Raw genomic sequence first — 21,665 nt, 5'->3', positions numbered from 1 at the left:
CTTTGTCTCCCCAGTGCCGATGTTTACACACCGCACCAGGAACTCATTTGAGGCTGAGTCGACCCTAGGAGAGACCCAGGACCGAATCGGATAATCGTCAATAGTGTTGGTGAACGGGTCATGGGCCTCCCCTAGGTCGAATCAGCCTCAAATTAGTTCCTGGTGCGGTGTGTCAACGTTACCACTGGGGAGACAAAGGCGGGTTAGTCGTGGTGTTGGTCACCCACCCCCTCGAATGCCGTGTCCGCCTTCTTAGGCGTTTGCTAACAGCACTTGACCCAACAGCCTGTGAAGGCTACACGGGGGATCTGTGTCTTTGTGTGCGTGAGTCTGTGCGTTGTGCCAGTTTCTCTGCGCTGCTCACTCTCGGTGCTCTCAGGACGCACGACTCAGATCCAGAATCCTCACTGAGTCACCAACAACACCCCACACATACAGTGCAGGGTAGAGCGGTTGACTAAACGAGTGGTGGACGGAGTGCAGCAGTTCCATAGAGTCAGCGCGGTAAAACGACAGCAGCCCCGCCTCCCAGTGCAGGTGACACCCGACTCTCCGGGGAGGATCCCTCACCGGCACTGAGGTCCAGACACCACCATGAATCACGTAGCAGCTGTTGTGATCTTTACATAAAACCCAGGATGAGTCGTTGTGTCCCAGCCTGCACTCTTTATCACTCCCTTTGCGTGCGATCGTCCCGTACGCGACTCCAACCTCACAGCCCCGTGCCGCACCCCCCACGTCAACCTCCCAGTAGTGCTGACCCGACGAGAAGCTCTCGGAGCACAGGGCTTGTGACCAGCCATCAAAGCGGTGTGGGTGATGGGGGCGACCCTGGGAGACAGTGGTCCACGTCACCGTCCTGAGGTCCGAGGAAATCTGGAGCTTGTTGTAGGCCGAGTTTGTGTCCACAGTCGGTGAGCGTCCGTCTGCAGTAACGATAATCACAGTAGCCGTGTAACAACAGCACCACTATAACAACAGCACTCGTGCACTAACACGCACATATACTACAATAGAGCAATTCATAATGAGCATTGTTACACAACGTTGTAATGCGTAGCTATCGGTGTGATGACATGTAACGGGCACTTTGTCAATCCGCTGCTGGATGAGGGCCTCCCTACACCGTGCGGGTCGCGGGGATATTTGACCATACTTCACCACGCCGGTCACCACGCGTTGGCGAAGGCAGGCGGCGCAGCTGGCGAGAGCACAGAAGTACAGTACAGCGGTGCGTTTGTCTGCCCTGTCATCTACATTTTTAAAAGTCGAGCTTCAGTTCAATATTCACTGTGTAATAGATGTACAACATGTGATGATACCATCAAAATGTGAACTGCTCTATATATTCTAATGCAAGGCTGAAAACTTAAAAGATATTAATTGCTTCCAACATGTATTTATTAAAATGTTTTAATTGAAATAGAACGATCAAACATAGAGCAATTGTTAAGTTTTTTCGGTAAAGTCACGTAGGTAAAATAATAATAAAATAAAATAAAGTGATACAGTAAATTTAGCTGTGACGGTCCCACCTGAAGACGGAGACTTGTTTTGCCTCCGAAACGTCATGATTTAATTGAGTTATTTTCATAGATTATTATTTTTATTTATTTATTTATTTTAACCTACGTGACTTTACCGAAACAACCTAAGAGTATGAATCCTTGCAGTCACGAAAGCTTCAAATCTAGAATTAATTGTTGAGTTAAATCAATAAAGTTATAATAATACAAAATAAAACATTCCAATAAGAAAGTAATAGGACTTTTCAAAAACCGCAGCCTTTGCGATTTGCTAATCGCATTGTTTCAAATTGCGACTTCGATTTGAAATCGATTCATCGTTCAGCCCCACTGTGCGGTAGTGCCCGTGGGAGGCAGTGGATCACAGCAGCAGCAGCAGCGTGGATATTGACACCGCCGCAGCGTCTCTGTGTGTGTACAACACAGGCTGTAGGGGCAAGTGGTGTTGGTGAACACCTGTGAAGGCCGACACGGCACACGAGGTGGGTGTGATAGTGTAGTGATGTACACTCGTGTGTGTGTGTGTGTGTGATAGTGTAGTGATGTACACTCGTGTGTGTGATAGTGCAGTGATGTACACTGTGTGTGTGATAGTATAGTGATGTACACTCGTGTGTGTGTGATAGTGTAGTGATGTACACTCGTGTGTGTGTGTGTGTGATAGTGTGGTGATGTACACTCGTGTGTGTGTGTGATAGTGTAGTGATGTACAGTCGTGTGTGTGATAGTGTAGTGATGTACAGTCGTGTGTTTGATAGTGTAGTGATGTACACTCGTGTGTGTGTGTTTGATAGTGTAGTGATGTACACTCGTGTGTGTGTGTGTGTGTGATAGTGTAGTGATGTACACTCGTGTGTGAGATAGTGTAGTGATGACTACATCGCCACTGGGAAGACAAAGGCGGTCGGGCGTGGTGGTGGCCACCCACTCCTCGTGTGCCGTGCCGGCCTTCATAGGTGCTCTCTAACAGCCCTTACAGTCTGTTAAGGCCATACGAGGGATCTCTGTCTATATCAACGTATCAGTATTTATTGATACGTGTTCTTTTGTAATTAACCTGTTGTTGCCTGTGTAGTGATTTACACGGCAATTCAGGTTATACCTTGGTCTGGCTGTCTAATTAAACCTAATGTTGACTTTGATTCTGAGAGCTTCAGGCTGTAACACTGAACCCTAAGAATCCTCAGGGTTCAGTGTTACAGCCCTGCCTCAAGCACTAATAATGAATCCTAATAATATCAGCCATAGCGTGTGTGTCAAACACTCACGCAGAATAGCAACAGCATCCTCACTCAATCGTACACACGTGCAGTGTTAATAGAGATCATTTAATAATGATTTACACTCGTCTGCGTGTGTGCTATATATTAATGTATATTGATACACGTTCTATAGTTATTTACATTTTTGTCCGCGTAGTGTTGTACAAGATCAACCTAGGTTAAGCCTTTGGCTGTCTGATAAACCTACGAATATTAATACAGAATCTTAAAGGTACCTTGGAGTCTGAGAACTTCAGGCATTAACACTGAACCCTAAGGATCATCAAGGTGTGCGTGTCTGGATCTTGCAGCCTCAATTACTAATAATGAATCTGAATAATTTTAGCCATAGCGTGTGTGTGTGCGTGTAATTAATTCATATGTAGTAACGCTTATGACTCGTTCACACCGGAGTTGGAGGCACACTTGTTTATTTAACACCACACGTTGTGACATACACACTGAGGGGGTATCGGCCCCCTCACCCGTCTATCTGAGGACACACCTCTAGGCTAACCCTAGCCTGCCTCTGAGTCCTCCTCTAATGGGCTAGGGGAGGCTATCTTGGCCCGACACTGGTCAGTCGGGCCCGGTACCCAGAGTCCAGACCAGCACTGGCTCTGGCTCTGGTACCACGCCACTGGCTCGAGCCTGCGCGGTCCTGATAAGGACGGCGTGCCAGGGGGAGACCAGGGCTCTATCTAGGACGTCTTCCGTCTCCTCTTCTTAGCTAACACAACACTCCCGAGCCCCTCGATACATTCCCCTTTTATACCCAACCCCTCCCTGAGGGGTGGGGCCCCGGGGGATCATAATGACCGAATCGACCCCCCAGGGTGTCTGGCGCGGACGTCGCAGAGGGCACCTGCTCGTGCACACATGTAGCCCCGCCTACTGTGTTTGTTTACCATAGGCTGCCATGCATAACGGGCTCTCTCTCTAACACCCCTACATCACTCCCCCCTGCATAGCATGCAGCCGTCCCGGCTGCCAACATACAAAAATTTGACAATAAAGGTGCCTTCACCCCCTGACCGCGCGTGTGCCTCACTATTTTTGAACAATAACAGGAACCAGAACAAGAACGCAACAGCAAGATGAGAAAACAACCCGTCGCACCCCCCCCGAATAAATACGAATTCCGTAAAAAAAACAGCCTATATACAATCAGCAGGGAACCCACCACGCACACACAACACACGGTGAAGCCAACATATGTACATCCGAGGAGTGGGGAACACACCACCCACACAACATCCAATGAACACAACAGCTATGTACACATTTTCCGGCCTCACAACAGTTTGCGCATTTTAGCGCGCGTCCTTGCAGCGGGCCCCTCACACGGGGTAACCGCGTGTGGCGGACCATCAGGTGGCAATTGTCCGTCTTGGGGTGAGCATTCATCCGACTCCGCGTGACCCTCGGTATCCGCAGGAGGGGTGATTGGGCGTGAGCCCGTCACTCCTGATGCACCTGAAGGTGGCACAGCCGGCAAGGCATTAGGTGAGAGCGACGGAGACGGACCCAGCGAGTCGGCCGACCCCCCACATGCTTGGCCACGCGCGTGTGAAGTGTGATTGTGTACCGCAGAGAAGGGTTTTAACCTAGAGGGGTGCACGAACCATCGCCGCTTCCCCCACTTGATGCGCACGCACTGCGGTCGTAACACCTCCACCACTTCCACAGGGCCCCGCCACGGCCGCACCAGTTTAGAGGAGGTTGCCAGTGGCACCTGGGGGCAGTGCAGCCATGCCTTGTCCCCCGGCTTCCACTGCAGCATGTGCGCTCGACTCAATCTGAGGCGCTCATTCGCCTTCTGACGGAGGTCAGAGTTTTGCATTGCAGCATCCCGTGCCTCGGTCAATTTGTCCAGATTAAATTTAACGTGGTCAGCCAGATTAGTTTTTCCCTGCGGCACGGGGATCTGCAACTGGGCACGAACAGGCGGGTCTGGTTCTCGGCCGTACATGAGGTAAAAGGGAGAAAACCCCGTAGCTGCATGGGGTGCCATCCGGTACGCCGCCAAGACCCCCTGAATTTGTAGGTCCCAATCCGTTTGCGAGTCCGAAACTTGTTGTGATAACATGGACGTGATGGTGCGATGCAACCGTTCGACCATCCCGTCAGTTTGTGGGTGATATGGGGAGGTCCGAATTTTCTTTGTGCCCAGGAGATCACAGACTTGTCTGAGTAGTTTACCGGAAAAATTTCTGCCCTGGTCGGTCAGCAGCCTCTCCGGAGCACCTTTGTCCAGGACATAACCCTGAACAAAGGCCTCCACGATGGCTGCTGCCGACTGGTTGGCCAGAGGCCAGGCCATAGGCCAGCGTGTAAAATACTCGACACCAGTCAACAAATATCTATTCCCCCTGGGGGTGGCGGGGAATGGTCCCAAAATGTCCAGAGCGACCAGCTCGTTTATCCTGGACACTTTGATCGATTGCAAGGGCGGGTTAGACTCCCGTGCCGGCGGTTTGCGTTGTGCACATCGAGGGCATGATCCCAACAAATCCCCAACATCCCTCGTCATGCCAGGCCAATAAAAATCAAGTTGCAGCAAGGCGAGAGTCTTTTGGGTCCCCAGGTGTAGGAGGCGCTCATGAGCGGCCCATACCACCCTGCCCCGCAACCCAGTAGGGACCACCAGCCGATGTCGACGCGACTTCCCGTCCCAATGCATCAGCAGGCCTTGGCACATTTCCCATGCGTCGGAACCACCTCTTTTTCCCCCCGCCGCACCGCCAACGCGACGTCGCCACCCGAGGAGGGACACATCCTCCATCTGGAGGCGCCCCCAGTCAATGACGGGCAACCCCAACAGGGAATCTTTGCCCTGTTGTTCGATCGAATTAGTAACTACTGTATCGTCGTCGTTGGCGGCCGCCAAGACAGGAACCGATGTGTCCCCTGGAGGTCTGCAACGTCCAGACCCCAGGAGGCATGCACACTCGGAGGTGGTTGGCAAGCGCGACAGAGCGTCCGCGTTGGTGTGGCGAACGCCCTTACGGTATGTGGTTTGGAAATCGTAATCCTGGAGGACCTCCAACCATCGGGACAATTGTCCCGATGGCTGTTGAACCCTCAGGGCGTACTGCAGTGCCGCATGATCTGTGCGGACGGTGAAATGCCGACCGTACAGATATGGGCGATACTGTTGGATGAAATGGACAATTGCCAACAGTTCCCTACGGGTGACACAATATCGTTGCTCCGCTGGAGACAACACCCGACTGCCGTACGCAACCACACGTTCCACGCCGTCAACCACCTGGGAGAGCACGCCCCCAATACCCGTGTTGCTCGCATCGGTGTCGAGCAAGAATGGTTTTGAAAAATCAGGGTAAATCAGGGGAGGAGCGTTTACCAAAGCGTCCCGAAGGGAGCAAAAAGCAGCTTCCTCCTCCTGACCCCAGCAGAACCGAACCCCTTTTGATGTTAAAGCGTGTAGGGGTTTTGCTATAGTCGCAAAATTAGCGACGAAGCGTCTATAATACGACGCAAACCCAATAAAACTCCTAACCTCTCCCACTGAGGTGGGAGTCGGCCAGGAGCTTACACACTGCGTTTTGGCGGGATCGGTAGAAATACCTGAGCGTCCCACGATGTGCCCCAAATAACGCACCGACTCGCGTAACAAATGGCATTTTTGGGGCTTAAATTTCAAATTAGCAGCCCGCATCTTTAGGAAAACCGCCCGCAACCTCTGGAGATGTTCATCAAAAGTTTTGCCAAAGACAATAACGTCATCCAAATAAATCAGGCACGACTCCCATTGCAATCCAGCCAAAACTAATTCCATCAACCGCTGGAAAGTTGCCGGCGCTGAGTGTAAGCCCATCGGCAACCGGTTGAATTGAAACAGGCCGTGCGGAGTACGGAAAGCAGTTTTAGGCTTTGAATCATCGTCCAGAGGAAGCTGCCAGAATCCCGAAAGTAAGTCCAATGTGGAGAAGAATCGCGCTCCCGCCAAGGCGTCAAGCGATTCGTCCATCCGTGGGAGCGGGTATGCGTCGGCAACCGTAATTTTGTTAAGGCGCCGAAAGTCAACGCAAAACCGCAACGAACCGTCCTGCTTCTTAACCAGGACGATCGGCGCTCCCCAAGGGCTGTTGGAGGGAGAAATGATGTCGGCGGCTAGCATGTCATCAACAGCCGATTTGACATGGTCCTTTTCGGCGGGACTCAACCGAAAAGGATTCTGGCGTATTGGCGCGCTGTCACCCGTATCAATATGGTGACGCAGCAGATTAGTGCAGCCCAAATCGTATTTATCCCGACTGAAAACGTCGGAAAATTCCCTTAGTAGTGTCTTAAGACGTTGACGCTCTAAATTTGACAGGTCCGTCGATCCCGCACAAAGCGCCTCGAGCCACCCTTCATCGCTGTCCGAATGTGGTCGCGGTGCAGGGACAGCGCCGACATGACTCGCGACGGGTTCCTCACAGGGCACCGGCGTTGCGTGAGCAAGCACGGTCCCCTGTGGGACCACCACCGTCTGCGAGCCCACATTGAGGACCGCGATGAAGGGTTCTCCTTCCCCTCTCACTATGGTCTGGGCCGGGAGTAAATCAGGTCCACTGACCCCGGCCCTAGACGGTCCCAACAGAACCCCTTGAGCCCCAATGCCCTTAGCGAAGGGCCGCCGAAGTTTCAAGGGAATCAACATTTGCGCCCCCGGAGGAACGCGCACCGTTCTATCTACGAACGCCGGCACCGTCGCGAACGCCGTCCGGCTCGTAGCGGGGGATGGCAGAAACGCCATGCGTCGGCCCGATGGGAGCTCAATGCATCCCTGGTCGATTAATATCCTAATCGGCATTTTGGCCAGGAAGTCCGTCCCCAGCAGGCACGGAACCGCCAGCGAGGAGGAAACAAAAATCGGCCCAGACAATTTAATATCCCCGACACAAATTTGGGCACGAATTTGTCCGATGATGCCAAGTGAACCCCCGTTAGCAGCAAAGAATGGCACGTTAACAGGCATCAAAGGACGGCTTTGGGCAGGGAGAATGTTATAAATCAACTCCGAAATAATGGTCGCCGATGCTCCTGTATCGACCAGGATGCGCACCTCGACCCCATCGATGTGGCCCACAACGGCCGACGACCCTGACGACGCGGCTACAACCCGATGGGCCAACACGGACCACTGGCTGGGTTCAATCTGAGTACCCAGAGCGGTGCGTGTTGGTGCCATGGTACGCGATATTGGCCCCCCCTTCGCTGCGGTGTTTGAGTGTGTGACGGGCGTGTGCGTGGGCCAAGCATGAGGGGTGCCGCGACTCGCCGGATTATGATGGTGGAGCTTGTGACGAGGGCCAGCGTCCCGTTGAGGTGTCGTCCTGCGCTGCCCAGGAGAGCAGCACCCCGAGGCGACGTGGCCCCGGATGCCGCAGTTGTAACAGCGTGGAAGCGCTGGTGACGACGATGGATGTTGTAGACGGCTTGAACCGGCCCGGTCCTCCCGTACTCCCGCTCCATGCTGCCGTTGATGGTCGATGGCGCAAACCTCTTCCGCCGGGAGGGTGGCTGCAGCGACGGCACGCCCGCTCGCCGCCTTGCTGGCCTTCCGTCGTTGAGAGGACAGGTTTGCGTGGAGAAGACGGGCCGCTTGGAGGGAGCACATCTCTGCATCGTCCTGTGCGACAATGACGATGTCTAAGTCGTCCGCCAGCAAAAGTATCTTCTCTGTCACCATGGCGTCGACACCCTCGTCATCCATTCGTGGAAAGGCCTCCTTCGCCAGTGCCAGGAGGCTTGTGCGGTACGCCAGGGGCGACTCCTTCGTCCCTCGCTGGCGATCGTAAAAGAGTTGGCGACAGTCCGATGGTGGACCATATACCGCCGACAGCACCTGCATCGCCTTCCGCAGCGTGGAGCGCCTCTCCTTCGAAGCCGATGTTAGAGTGGCGAGGGCGTCGCTGTCGAGAAGTGCTGGCAGCGCGCGGAGAGCCTCGGCGTCTGTCCACTGTGCCATCTCCTGGTGAGCGAGGAAGCGCCGCTGGAAGCCGCCCCAGTCGCCATCCTCGCCCACAAATTCCTTGAGTGGAGGTAGCCGCTGATGTAAGGCAGCGGCTGCAGAGGAAGAACGCACTCCCTCGTCCGCCTCACTCAAGTCAGCGTCGGCACGAACCAGCGATGGCATCGCCGGTCGCACCCGTGGTGACGTTCCGCCCGTTGGTGGTGACGCGGCAGGTACTGTACTCCCGCCGTTGGACGCGATGCTTAGAGCGGCCACGCCCTCAGCAGCAGCTGCGGCGATGGCGGGAGTTTCAAAATGTTGCTCCGTGGAAATGGCGGGAAGGCGCTGTGATCGTCGGCTGCCGTTGCCCCGTGGCGGTCCCGCAGCCCCCAGCTGCGTGATGGTGTCGAGCATGGCGGCTGCGGCGTACAGCAGCTCGGTCAGCTTCGCGTGCGCCTCCCTCAGCCCCTCCATCGACGGCTCCCCTTCCTCCAGCTGCTGTGGCGTGGATGCGCCCAGCCCCGGCTGGTCGATGGCATCTTCAGCCGTCTCGGGCCCTCCGACTGCAGTGGTGTCTTCTGCCTCTGGTACCCCGACTCGAGTCGTCCGGCGTGTATCCATGTTCGTACTTTGTTTCACTTCTGACGCCAGATGTAGTAACGCTTATGACTCGTTCACACCGGAGTTGGAGGCACACTTGTTTATTTAACACCACACGTTGTGACATACACACTGAGGGGGTATCGGCCCCCTCACCCGTCTATCTGAGGACACACCTCTAGGCTAACCCTAGCCTGCCTCTGAGTCCTCCTCTAATGGGCTAGGGGAGGCTATCTTGGCCCGACACTGGTCAGTCGGGCCCGGTACCCAGAGTCCAGACCAGCACTGGCTCTGGCTCTGGTACCACGCCACTGGCTCGAGCCTGCGCGGTCCTGATAAGGACGGCGTGCCAGGGGGAGACCAGGGCTCTATCTAGGACGTCTTCCGTCTCCTCTTCTTAGCTAACACAACACTCCCGAGCCCCTCGATACATTCCCCTTTTATACCCAACCCCTCCCTGAGGGGTGGGGCCCCGGGGGATCATAATGACCGAATCGACCCCCCAGGGTGTCTGGCGCGGACGTCGCAGAGGGCACCTGCTCGTGCACACATGTAGCCCCGCCTACTGTGTTTGTTTACCATAGGCTGCCATGCATAACGGGCTCTCTCTCTAACACCCCTACACATACATGAAGAATTTCAACAGCATCCTCAATCACACCCACGTGTCGTGTTAATAGAGCTCGTGTTATAGTGATTTATATTCATCTGTGTGTGTTGAGCTACATGTGAATGTATATACATACACAGGAGAGCCAGGAGTCTCATCTCGACTCCTCCTGCTGCGATGACCTTTGTGAGCTCCTGCTGGCTGAATGTGGAAGCATGGTCATCTTGAGTCTGCGGAGATACCGAGTTTCTGCACCCACAACACAGGGTTACACAGAACAATGCAGGCTGTTGTATATGTTATCATTATGAAATTTTGATAAAAAGAATAAAAATTAATAAAATTCCGAAAAATGCGCAAATCGCATAAATTATGTTAATGTGTGTAATTATATGCATAAATTATGATAATCACGGAGATAATCGTAGTGATTTATGCGGGTGCTTGCGATTATGTTAATGTGTGTAGCTATGATAATTAGGCTTAGCTTCGTTATCCAGAGTTGTATCAATCGGGATAAAACGATTATCTTTGATTGAACATTTACTGATTATCTTAGTGTGTTTATGTTATGTTAGGTCTCCAAATTCTTTTCTCATCGCAGGTTACAGTTCTTATGAATAAGACAGTTTTGCATGGACTTGGAAAGAAACACTCGAGATACTTCTGTGTTAACAATTTTATTCTAAACAAACATGTGATACTCTAACATGCAAAGGCAAAGTATACGTCAATCGATTCATTGGCGAGATTATGCAATTAACTAAACTGAAGGCTAACATTCTTCTAACAACCGTAATTTCTACTTTTCCACCAGACATCTCATTAGTTATCCCATGTATCGAGCACAATCGGCGACTGGCCGAGTTTTAAAACAAGCATGCGACGATATTCATATGACGGCAATAAAGCACTTATTGTACCCCGAAGGCGAAGCATACGTCAATCGATTCGTTGGGAAGATTATATCTGTTAATTAAATGTTTGAGACAATGGTGGTTGAGGGCGTGTGTTTGTGTGAGCGCGTATCGGCTCTGCTTTGATTAATTCTTCGGCCAGACTCTATGACAAAGAAACAGGTTTGACACGATATTCTCTCTCTGTAACGTGTCGATTCGCAATGAGGATTTCGAGGGTTTTAGTTTGCATCGACGAATCTATTGGTCGTTTATGCGATCAGAGAAACGAAAAAGGCAAGAAAAACTTCACCCTTATAACCGACGGATTCTTAATTACTCAGAGGGCCACGATTCCTTATGGCCAGCTGGTGTTCAAACTTTATAATTAGTCTTCTGATGATTGTCTAGGGTTGGTCCCATTGTGAGAGAGGTGGATTGTCTCTTGGATAAATTCTTGCATGCCCCGCGGGAAGTAGGTGTGTGCGTGTGTGTATGTGCTTCCTGGAGGTTGTGAGTGGGGGAGGTGATAGGACCCTGGTTCGCAGATTCCTCTCGCCCGTGCGGGTTGCAGCCGCGACTTTCTCCGCTGGGAGATGATGAGCTTCGGCTCGCGGAGAGGCTTGCCCGCTGGGTCCGTGCTGCGGCTCTTGGCGGCGCTTGTCGCAGCACCCGTACTGTGTGACTCTGACGGCGCGGTGCCGTTCTCCCCACTGCTGGATGACGAGTCGGTTCTCGTTGGTGCTGGTTGATCTGTGTGTGCGTATTAGACACACGGCGCATTCGATGGCGCTGTCCTCTTCCTCGCGGCGGTCGATCAGGCTTTCTCCACTGCTTCGTGCTCTCTGTTTTGCTCGCTTGGTCGTTTGGCGATTTCCGCCCTTTTCTCCAGGTTGCTCGCTGTCGCTCGTCACTCTCTCTTCTGCGTGCTTTCCTTTGTTCGTGCAGCTGCCAGCTTCATACGGGCACTCGCTGATGCCTCTCGTTCGGAAGGCTCTGACTCTCTCTCTCCACTGCTAAATGACGAGTCGGTTCTCTCACGAGAATGATAGCTGGAATCTCCGTCAGCTTCACTCGCAGCTCGGCGGCCCAGTGTGGCGATTCTTCTTAGGTGGTGCAGACCTCAGCTTGTCGATGCACGTCGCTACCCCGCGAACATCGTCATTCTGAATGACGGAAGAGCTTCTTCGTTGTCGGCGACGAGAAGAGATGTGGGGGCCCTGAGCCCTGGTGAGATGTGGGGGCCGGAGCCCCGGAGAGATGGGGGCCCTGAGCCCTGGTGATCTGAGTTGAATGGATTTTGCCTCGGCTTATATCAAGAAAATCCACTCGGTTTTCCGAGTTGTTCAAGGGCCTGAACCATATAACTATTTGTTGTGTGTGGACACATCTGCGTCCGTGTGTCGTGTGTGTGTCCGTCCGTGTGTGTGTGTCGTGTGTGCTTCAAAGACCCAGCTGCCCGCAATAATTCTGGAAGGAGGGATGGGGGCTTCCTCGCGAACCGGCGTCACATGAGTCAAACTAAACCAGACCGACGATTCGCGTTCGCACCGAGGTGGCAAAATCATAATCCACGTTTTTGATTATGAATAATATTGGTCGCGAAAGCCTACGCGTTAAGCGAGCTCTAAAATCCCCTCCCCCGCTCTTGGCGTTTATCCTTTGTCTCACACCGCTTCGTTTGGTTTGGAAGTTAAAACGACTCACTTTGCTGCTTAGTATTATTGTGATTTGATTGTAAGTAGCCGTGTTCACGGTATTTCCATCGTGGTTTGATTTCTTTATGGGGAGATGTTATTTGCTCGTGTGCGCAAATCTTGCTGTCCGTGCTGTGGGGAGACAAAGACGGCTGTGCTCCGCCGTTAGAGCACACTGCGCGTGTGTTTTTTTTTTATAGAAGCATTTGCTTCCCTTTCTCGAGCCGTCGCCCGCTCGCCACAAACTTTTATGGGGCCATTTCCTGGCTTGTGCCTGCTCTGTGGCCGTTTCTCTCGGGAAGACAAAGACGGCTGTGAGCTGCTCGCTTTCCCTGGAGTGTTGCCTGTTGGTTAATTATGATAGACTTCTCCGCCCTTAACTTTCCTAGGAGATCCACTCTAATTTCGTACTTATTATTTGACTTCCTGTGATTATTTTATCTGATATCCCGGCTAGGGAATTAGATTTTTTGTTGTTTGCTTAGGAGCGACCCCGACTGCCATAATTATTATTTGATGCTTCGGCCCGGCGGCGTAGAAATTATTGAGGGTAAATAATGTCCGTATTTAATTAACAAATGATGAATCGCGACCCTGGTGCAGACTGTAGTCTGGTTTCCAATTGGAGCGAGGATAGATAATGTTTGCTTAATCTTCATGGTTGAGTTGGTAACTTCGTATAATATGGTTCCAAAACCCGTCTGTGCTTTCTTGTTGTCAATGCTATTTTTTTTGTTAAGAGTATAATTATATATGTTCTTCGTGGTGCCTGTCCTTGTGTCGTGGGGGGGCTTTTGGAAGTGTAGGTGTTACTTTAACACCTTCTTGCGACTCCCCCCCTCCCCTTTTCTTTTGTGTGGAATTTATGACATTTGATGGCTGTCTCTTTCCTGCCTTCTGGCCTTTGAAGCGAGGTGTGCACGCTAGTTGGAAAACGGGTTTTTGTTCATCTTTGTTCGCTCCCAAGTTGCCCCGTGTCTATTAAAAAAATATTATATATGTTGGCAGAATTATTCTTAATATTAATTTAAAAAAGGGGTATAGACACAACAAGGCTCAGGTCTCTCTGCACCCACAACACAGGGCACACAGTACAATGCATGCCCAGGTCTCTCTACACACAACACAGGGCACACAGTACAATGCATGCCCAGGTCTCTCTACACACAACACAGGGTACACAGAACAATACAGGCCCAGGTCTCTCTACACACTAAACAGAGCACACTGAACAGTGCGGGGCAAGGTCTCTCCATAATAACAATAGCCGACATTGGCCACTATGTGGTGATGTCCCCACGATGCCTGTGCCAGGCTGGGTGCACTTTGAGGCCACGTGAAGTATCCAAGACTCGCTGGCAGAAGGGCGCAGGACAGACCTAGCTGGTGCCATGGGTGACTAAGAGAACTGGCAGATAACCCCACCTGAGTCCTCGACTGTGCCGACTTGCTGTGTTTTATCCACCGGCGTTCTATTCGTTGTTGTGAGCGCCGATCCTCTGCTCTCCATTGTTGTTGGACTGCCGAGTAGCGTCCCTCATGATTCTCCTGCACAGAGGCCGATCTTAACACCACTGGAACCAGACACCGTTAATACCACTCATCTCCATATTCTCCTGTACCACATTAGTCCATCTCTTCTCTATCCTGTGCCACGCCCGTTTGGGCATGCGGTGGCTCAGCATACAACCTACATGCCCCAGCCAACGCAGCCTTGCCTTGAGGAGTTCACCGATGGGACTCTGCCCAGATCTTTCAAGGATTTGTGAGTTCCTCACATAATCCAGAATGGTTATACCCAGGATGCATCATCGTCAGGACAGCCTGAATGTTTCTAACTGGGGCAGGCATTCCATCAAAAAGGTCCATGCTTTACAAGTGTAATAAATGACTCCGTCAGGCGATGCTGGTCTCCGTTTGTCTTTTATTCAGGTTCTTCTCCGCACCCCCACTGGCCTCCTCTCGGACCAGAGTCGTTCCGCTCACGCTCCCTCTCGCGTGCCGTGCACGCTCTCTCTCTCTCTCGCGTGCTGCGCACGCTCCTCCGTTAGCTCCTCTATTCCCGCACTCCGCACACCGCTGGCCGACGGCCGACGGCGTGCAGAGGTCCTTCGGCCACGTGGCCGAAGACGCGGATCTTTCCTCACCACCCAACGTGGCTCAGCCTCTTAACTTCCCCGACTCTCCCGATCTCTTCCGGGCTCCCACTTATATACATTCCCCCCACGTGACCCTGACTCCCCCCTCCCGGATCGTCAGATCCGTCCTTCCCATACTACCCCGCTGGCTCCACACCCATTCACCTCGCCTCCCATTGGAGCCGAGGTGAACGGTGGCCCCTCCCACACGCCCCGCAGACCAGGCTCCGCCCCCCAATACCCCGGGCCGTGTGATTGGACCAGAGCCCAGCAACTACCCCATTTACACTCGCATTACACAAGCATAGAAAATGGAGGGCATGACCGTAGCCGAGAAGACCAGAAGCTTCGTATAGAGCGAAACACCAGTTAGATTACACACAGGGTTATGCAGCTGAAGAAAATATAAATGCCACCCGACTGATTAGGAGTGCTACCTTTGCTGTCAAAATGGAGCTGGTCATAAGCACACTGCTCAGGTATGGACACCTCTCCACTCTTTACACAAATGCCACCACATCTACGCCTCTATATGAGGAATGAAACAGTTAGACTTCTCCACAAATCTGGCTTTCGCCTAAAGAAGCTAGTTGTAATTACTGGCGAAACGTCATTCTCAGATTGTAAATATTGTCGCTTGGCTCTCCAACATACCGGTGTGCTGTACTAGTGACGAATTGGCATGTTCTGTTTACATGGCAACCCTTACTAGTTGGCTGTGTCAGGTGGTGGCGGGTTTAAATGACACATTTATATATTTAAGCGATCTAACCCAAAAAAAAACTGGAGGGAAAGTCTTGAGGCTTTCCGGGTTTTCAGAATGGCGATGACGTTGGCATCCCTTGTTTTGGATTATGCATGTCCTGTGCATGACGGTGAAGAGGTTTGCCAGCCATTGTTGTCCATATAGTCCCAGGTTATTTAGGAATGCAGGACAAAGGCCATCCATATCCTTGTGCCTTGTTGGACTTTGCAGTCCTAAAGGATGCTTCCACTTCAGCTGCAGTGTACGGCCTGGTTAGATCTGTTGCATGTGGTAGTTGATGCATGGAGATGGTGAGTTGTTTCCAGACAGCTTATTTGATGAGATCGTCGATTGGTGCCTTTGAGCAGGTCAGCTTGTAGGAAGGCACTGGATTTGCTGCAATGTTTGGAGGTATGTGCTGTCTGTTTTGAGGCACCTAGGTTTAGGAGCTTCCAGGCTTTGCAGCTGGAGTGAGTGAAGTCCACGTTTGCCGTGATGTCTTCCCATCATTTTCGTTGTGCAAAGTTCAGGAACTCTGGCAGTGTGGTGCCCTTATCTCGGTCACCAGTTCTGATTAAGATAATAGGGTTTTCCCCTTTTTTCTTACAACAAAATAGGTGTTAAGGCGTCCTCTGGTCTAACACCGTTTGAAACGAGGCTCAAAAGAAAGCTGTCTCTGGTGTGGACCAATCAGTTTCAAGGACAATGCATATATTATCAGAGTATGTTTTTTGTTTGCATTCTGACCACAAGCATTGTGGTTAATGCAGACATGATTCCTTGTTAAAGGTTTCAGTTTTGTGTTTTAACATCTTAACACCTGTTTTGTTATTATAAAAAAGGGGAAAACCCTATTATCATATTTTGGGACTGACAAAGGAGGTCCCATGATGTAGTTCTGATTAACTCTTTCAAGAATTGCTCTGGTTTTGGTTGCCAACATGCAATATAGCTTTTCCGATGCCCTATCAGGATTTTTTCCTCTCGCATATGTCTTAATTGTTTTCAATATATTGAAATTCCCAAGCTTTGGCTGCAGGTTATTCAAAACACCTTCGGTTTATTGTTCATAGCCCGGGCTTCAGTTGGCTTTCAATGCAGCCGTCGTGTTGAGGTTATGACTGGTATCAGTTGTCCACTGATCGTGATTGCTGGCCCGTGTTGGCTCTTCTGAAAATTGCCAATAATTGTTTGTGAAACAATGAGTGGAGCTGACAAGAAGCATAATTCGGGGTTTTTGTTCTTTATCCATCGTGCTGAGTGAATCGTGCCAGGTTGTTTAGGGTCACACGAAAGGAAAGTGTCTTGTGCCGATGAGCATTTCTTGACTCTCCGGCTTAATCATTTCCTGAGTGTGGTGGCTGTTGAAGTCACCCCACATCGATAGCCGGGTGAGTGGTTGCTGGCAGAGGTGGTGATGGCCATTTCGTATTTCAGGGGCTGATATACATTGATGACCGTCGCATTACCAATTGGGTGGTAGATGGCAGAAACAAGGGTGCTTCCAAATATTCAGTTTTGTGTGTTTAGTTTGTCGTCTTTCCCACGCACCTACAATTAAAGGTTTCAGTTTTGCACGGTTGGTTACATACGGTGCGAAAGAAGATCAACATACATACACATTCTGTAATTTTCCATCCGTGTGCTGGCATGAACGTTCATCTCCCGTGAGGTGATGACGTCAATTATATTTACCCATCTCCCACCCGTAGATTCTAACATAGTATAGTGAGATTTCTAGTTTCACTGCATACACAGCACAGGATACGCAGAATAGTCAATGTCCAGGTATATCTACAGTCTACACACAGCATGAGATACAAAGACTAATGAGGGTCCACGTCTCTCTGGTACTGACCTGAGTTCCTCGTACTTGGGATCCTGAAAAACACAATTGTGCAACTCATATCAATAAAAATATTCACTCCATCACCAACATCTCCTCCTCTTCTTCCACACACTCATTTCCTGTTGTCAGGATAGATTGACATCACGATACGGGATAACAATATCTGACTATTGAATAGGGTGTCCTGCACTGGATAGGCTTTTTGGGCGTCAACATCATTTCTTGTTTTCTTCTTTATGTTAATACACCTGCAGTGTTAATCAGGGTTGTCCCTGCAAACTCTGCAAAGAGTGATAATAAACATGCTACTACTGGGCCATATCACATGAATCTTCTAGCCCAGTAATAACGTTTTGAATGAAAAGGAAACACAACAACATGTTATAGTTATATCAAGTTCAGAATAATGTGGTGGCTGGCTAGGTCATAGGTCAGAGCGCCGAGCTTCTACTGCTGAGTTTATGAGTTTGAATCTAAGTTTTAGGCGCCATGGGCTCAACCCCTTTTTTCAGTCTCGCATTGGGAAGTTTGGCCATTTGCATTGTGAGAGGAGGAAATTGCACGTGGATGTAAATTAATTATAAACGGAAACCCCAATATACGTGAGAGATTAGCAGTTAAGAGTGTGAACAGGTAGATTCACAAACCAACTTTCTTTACTGTAACCCCCGAGTAACTTTGCAGATCGCTGGGTTTTGGAGTTTCACACGTCTGCTTAATCAACCAATCCTTACTTCCATGATTTGAGGATCTGCTAAAGCAAGGGAATGTCTTCTATCTGGGTACTTAATTTTCCTCTCACATTGATAAACACCCAAGTGGATTGGTCTAACATTCCACTTGGGTTACGTGAAGTTATGGAAGCAGAGACGTCTCGTCACCTGCAGGAAGGTGAGTGGGTCCTTCACTGCGAGGGCCACGAGCAGCTCGTTGATCTCCTGCTCCAGGCCACGTGCTCTGTCCTCATGGAGAGCGATGTTCGCCTGGATCCGGGACAGCACAGAGCGGCCCTCCTCGTCCACATGCTCCAGTGCCTCCCTCTCCTCCTTATTCAACTGCTGCCTCTTGCGCTCAAACTCTCGGCTGATCTGCGCTTTCATTCCACGTAGAGACTCCTATGCAGAAGGGGACGATCATCAGTTGAATCACTCACATGTTTCTGTATGTTTCTGGCTGTGTGTCTATCTGTAATGCCACATGTCTGTCTCGATATCTAAATGTCTCTCTGTGTGTCAAATAACGTGCAACTGTTTAACACCTACGTTTTCGCGACCAATATTCATAATATAGTTTTTGGGTTAGATCGCACAAATAGAAATGTGTCATTAATCCTGCTACCACCCGACACAGCCAATTAGTAAGGTTTGTCACGGAAACAGAACATGACAATTGGTTACAACATTAACAATCTGAGTACGATGTTTCGCCAGTAATTACAACTAGCTTAATAAGGCGACAATCATATTTGTGGAGAAATCCTTCTTTTTCATTCCTTAAATAGAGGGATAGATGTGATGACATCACTTGTGAGCCCTTCTTGTGCGAAGGGGGGGGGGGTTAATGAATACATATCAATTACAATGGGTATCCATTGTCGTCGGTTGGGTTATACAAATGGTCATTACCATTTGCATAATGTACGTTGATTATAATCAACGTAAAATACATGATTTACACTAACGATACGAACCAGTTAAAGGCTCGAGGTGGTGATGGCATGTGGCATTGACTGACGCGTTGACCTCTAAATATTGCGTCAATACCTTGTTCACATCGATTGATTGTTAGAACAAGGAAACCGTTGTGATGGACGGCCTTGAGACCGTAGGATCAGGTTGCGTTTAGACGGTCACATTCAAAGTGTGTTGTTGTTTCCTTTGCCACCGAGTGTTTATTTAACTGTAGGTTTGCTGTATATAGCATCACACGAGACTGTCCCTTAAGGTCGGTGAGAGTGGGAAAATAGACCGACTGAACCTTTACAAGCATATCACTTCTGGTTTGTTGTGCCCTCAATGTTGGGCACGACGTCCCCCTCCCACGCCATAAGTCACTCTGGTGAAACCGTTAGAAACATCGTTCGGGTAAAAGGCGACAATGTGCGAGTCCACTCTGTCATACTTGTCACTGCGTCTCGAAAGATACCTGCGTGTGCTTATACGTGTCCTTGAGCTGCTGTGTCTGTGACACTGCAGACCCCTTGTTCTTCTCTCTCTCCATCTTCTTGAGCCTCAGCTCCTCCTGTGTGAGGCAGGTGAACATCCAGTGCTTAATATTCACTTCATCATCACCATCGTCATCATCATCAATTAATTATAAATCCTTATAAATTAAAAACAGACTTTTAAGAGTAAAAATGCAAATACAAGCTGTAGTAACACTATAGGACGGTGGGTTACAGCAGGAACTGATTTTTCACCTGTTTAGCATGTTGGGCTTTTTTTACCGTGATGACCTTGTGTCCTGCGTGGTCTCCTGCAACAGTGCAGACCATACAGACCGGGATCTCATGCTGCTCACAGTAAAATTGGAGATGCGCATCGTGCTCCGCACATCTTCGTTCTTCTAGGTTCACAATGGGAGCCACCAAGACGTGGTCCATCAACTTGGGGTTTTTCAGATGAGGCTTCAGGTGGGACTCACAGAAGGAAGTCTCACACCTGAGGCAAGTCTTCACTGCAGGAGTCTCCCCATCATCACAGCCGTCACAAAAGACAACTGCGGCCATCCTCTCTCCAACTCTGAGCTGCTCCACCAGGTTGGCGAGTGCCACGTTCCTCTTCAGCTGGGGCCGCTCAAGGAAGGCCGCTCGGCACTGCGGGCAGCTGAAGCTGCTCGCTCTCTCCCAGGCACCATCCAGACACCGGAGGCAGAACGAGTGTCCGCAGCTCAGCGTGGAGGGGCAGTCAAACGTGCGCAGGCAGATGGGGCAGCTCAGCTCACTGTCGACACAATCACTGTGAGATGTGCTCGCCATGGCCCATGGCTTCACTCGCCGCGGCTCACGGAGGAGCTATCGCAGCAGCAGCTCACACAGCGGAGACGAACAAGGAAATGAACTTGACTTCACCTGCAGTGAAGTTATAAATACCTCGAGACACGCCCTGGAATGTTCCACACGGCGGCCGTGCTCACCTGTGTAGACGTGGCGTTACAGTCACGCACTGTGTAATAGCTGAAACTTATTTTTGTGTTTAGTTGTCCTCCTGCACTTCCGATTAGCACGGTTGGCTATGTACGGTGTGGAGGAAGTTCAACATACATAGCTTTGACCGGTCTCAAGTGATATAATAGTTGTACAAACAAAACCCAGCAGCAGCAGCAGCTCGGCACACAGCGATAATGGTTTGTCCCACAAGCTGATTGACCGGCTAGGGTCAGGCTGTGTGCATTGCACACAGTGGAACCGCACCCTGTGGAAACATTCTGATGTAAAGGTGAACTTGTTTTTTTCCTTCTGTGTCTTTATACATTTTTTTCTTGCAAGGCCTTTTTTAAGGTTCGCATTATGTAATCGTCTTCCACCATTATCAACTAATATTTAACTACTGGCTTCATGCATCCTCTGTTCATCTGTCAATAATTGTTTCGTTTTTTAATTCTGACTACACCGTGTTATGCTGAGTGGACGGTGGTTGTATGTATGTTGAACTTCTTTTTCACCGTACGTAGTCAACCGTGCTAATCGAAGGTGTGTGGGTGAGTGTGTAGGTCAGTGAGTGATTTAGTGTGTGGGTGAGTGGTTGGGTGAGTGGGTGTGTGGGTATGTATGTTGAACTTATTTCGCAGCGTACGTAGCCACTCGTGCTAATCGAATGCGCGAATGAGTGGGTGGTGGTTGAGTGAGTGGAGGGGTTATTTGGTGAGAGGGGAGACAGATGAGCAGGAGGATGGCGTGAAGGGTGGGCGAGCAGGCAGTGAGGGAGGAGTGTAGGGAGGGGGGCTGGGACGGCGTGCGGTTGAGTGGTTGGGACCCTGGGTGGGTGGCCTCACGCATTACAACAGCGAACAGCCCCTGGATAAACAAACATCGTGGTTCATTTAAGCTTCTTAACTATATGACTTTCACTGTACATTTTCCTATTAAGCGTTAAAAAAATCGAGGTTTAAATCTTCATAACCTAAACAATATATATTCATCACCTATTGTTAATGTTAAGGTTTTAAATCCTGGAATCGCTGAGTTTGGACGATTCTATAAAACCTATTTTTATTTTACCAGGTAAGGCCCACTGAGGTATATAGCTCTTTTCAGAAGCGACTTGGCCACAAATGATAGCTCACGACGTGGCTTATTATGCGGACATTTCTAGCAGTCAAACACTCTAAACGCAAGTTTTTAAGTGTGGAGGGAAAATTGGAGGACCGGAGACAAAT

General features: G+C 50.3%; 1 protein-coding gene across 1 annotated transcript; it reads right to left on the bottom strand.

The window, feature by feature from the left end:
- Positions 1-375: 375 nt before the first annotated feature.
- On the bottom strand, positions 376-20,265 carry LOC144947558 (zinc-binding protein A33-like). The gene is made up of 7 exons (XM_078876778.1): positions 19,992-20,265; positions 19,708-19,853; positions 19,434-19,529; positions 18,170-18,403; positions 17,298-17,320; positions 10,100-10,212; positions 376-926 (listed from the first exon to the last, which is right to left on the bottom strand). Exons 1-7 carry the CDS (start codon positions 20,263-20,265, stop codon positions 376-378), a joined length of 1,437 nt encoding a protein of 478 aa, XP_078732904.1.
- Positions 20,266-21,665: the final 1,400 nt, after the last annotated feature.

This window comes from Lampetra fluviatilis, chromosome 45 (genome assembly GCF_964198595.1).
Source record: "Lampetra fluviatilis chromosome 45, kcLamFluv1.1, whole genome shotgun sequence".
Taxonomy (NCBI): domain Eukaryota; kingdom Metazoa; phylum Chordata; class Hyperoartia; order Petromyzontiformes; family Petromyzontidae; genus Lampetra; species Lampetra fluviatilis.
Note: the sequence above shows the minus strand (reverse complement) of the source record. Positions and strands in the feature narration are given on the sequence as shown.

Excerpts from the sequence above, each read along its gene's own strand:
- LOC144947558 (XM_078876778.1), bottom strand. The coding sequence starts at position 20,265 with ATGGCGAGCACATCTCACAGTGATTGTGTCGACAGTGAGCTGAGCTGC. Across the intron at positions 19,530-19,707 it reads AAGCCCAACATGCTAAACAG|GAGGAGCTGAGGCTCAAGAA; the intron begins GTGAAAAATCAG and ends TGCCTCACACAG. Across the intron at positions 18,404-19,433 it reads ACACGTATAAGCACACGCAG|GAGTCTCTACGTGGAATGAA; the intron begins GTATCTTTCGAG and ends CCTTCTGCATAG.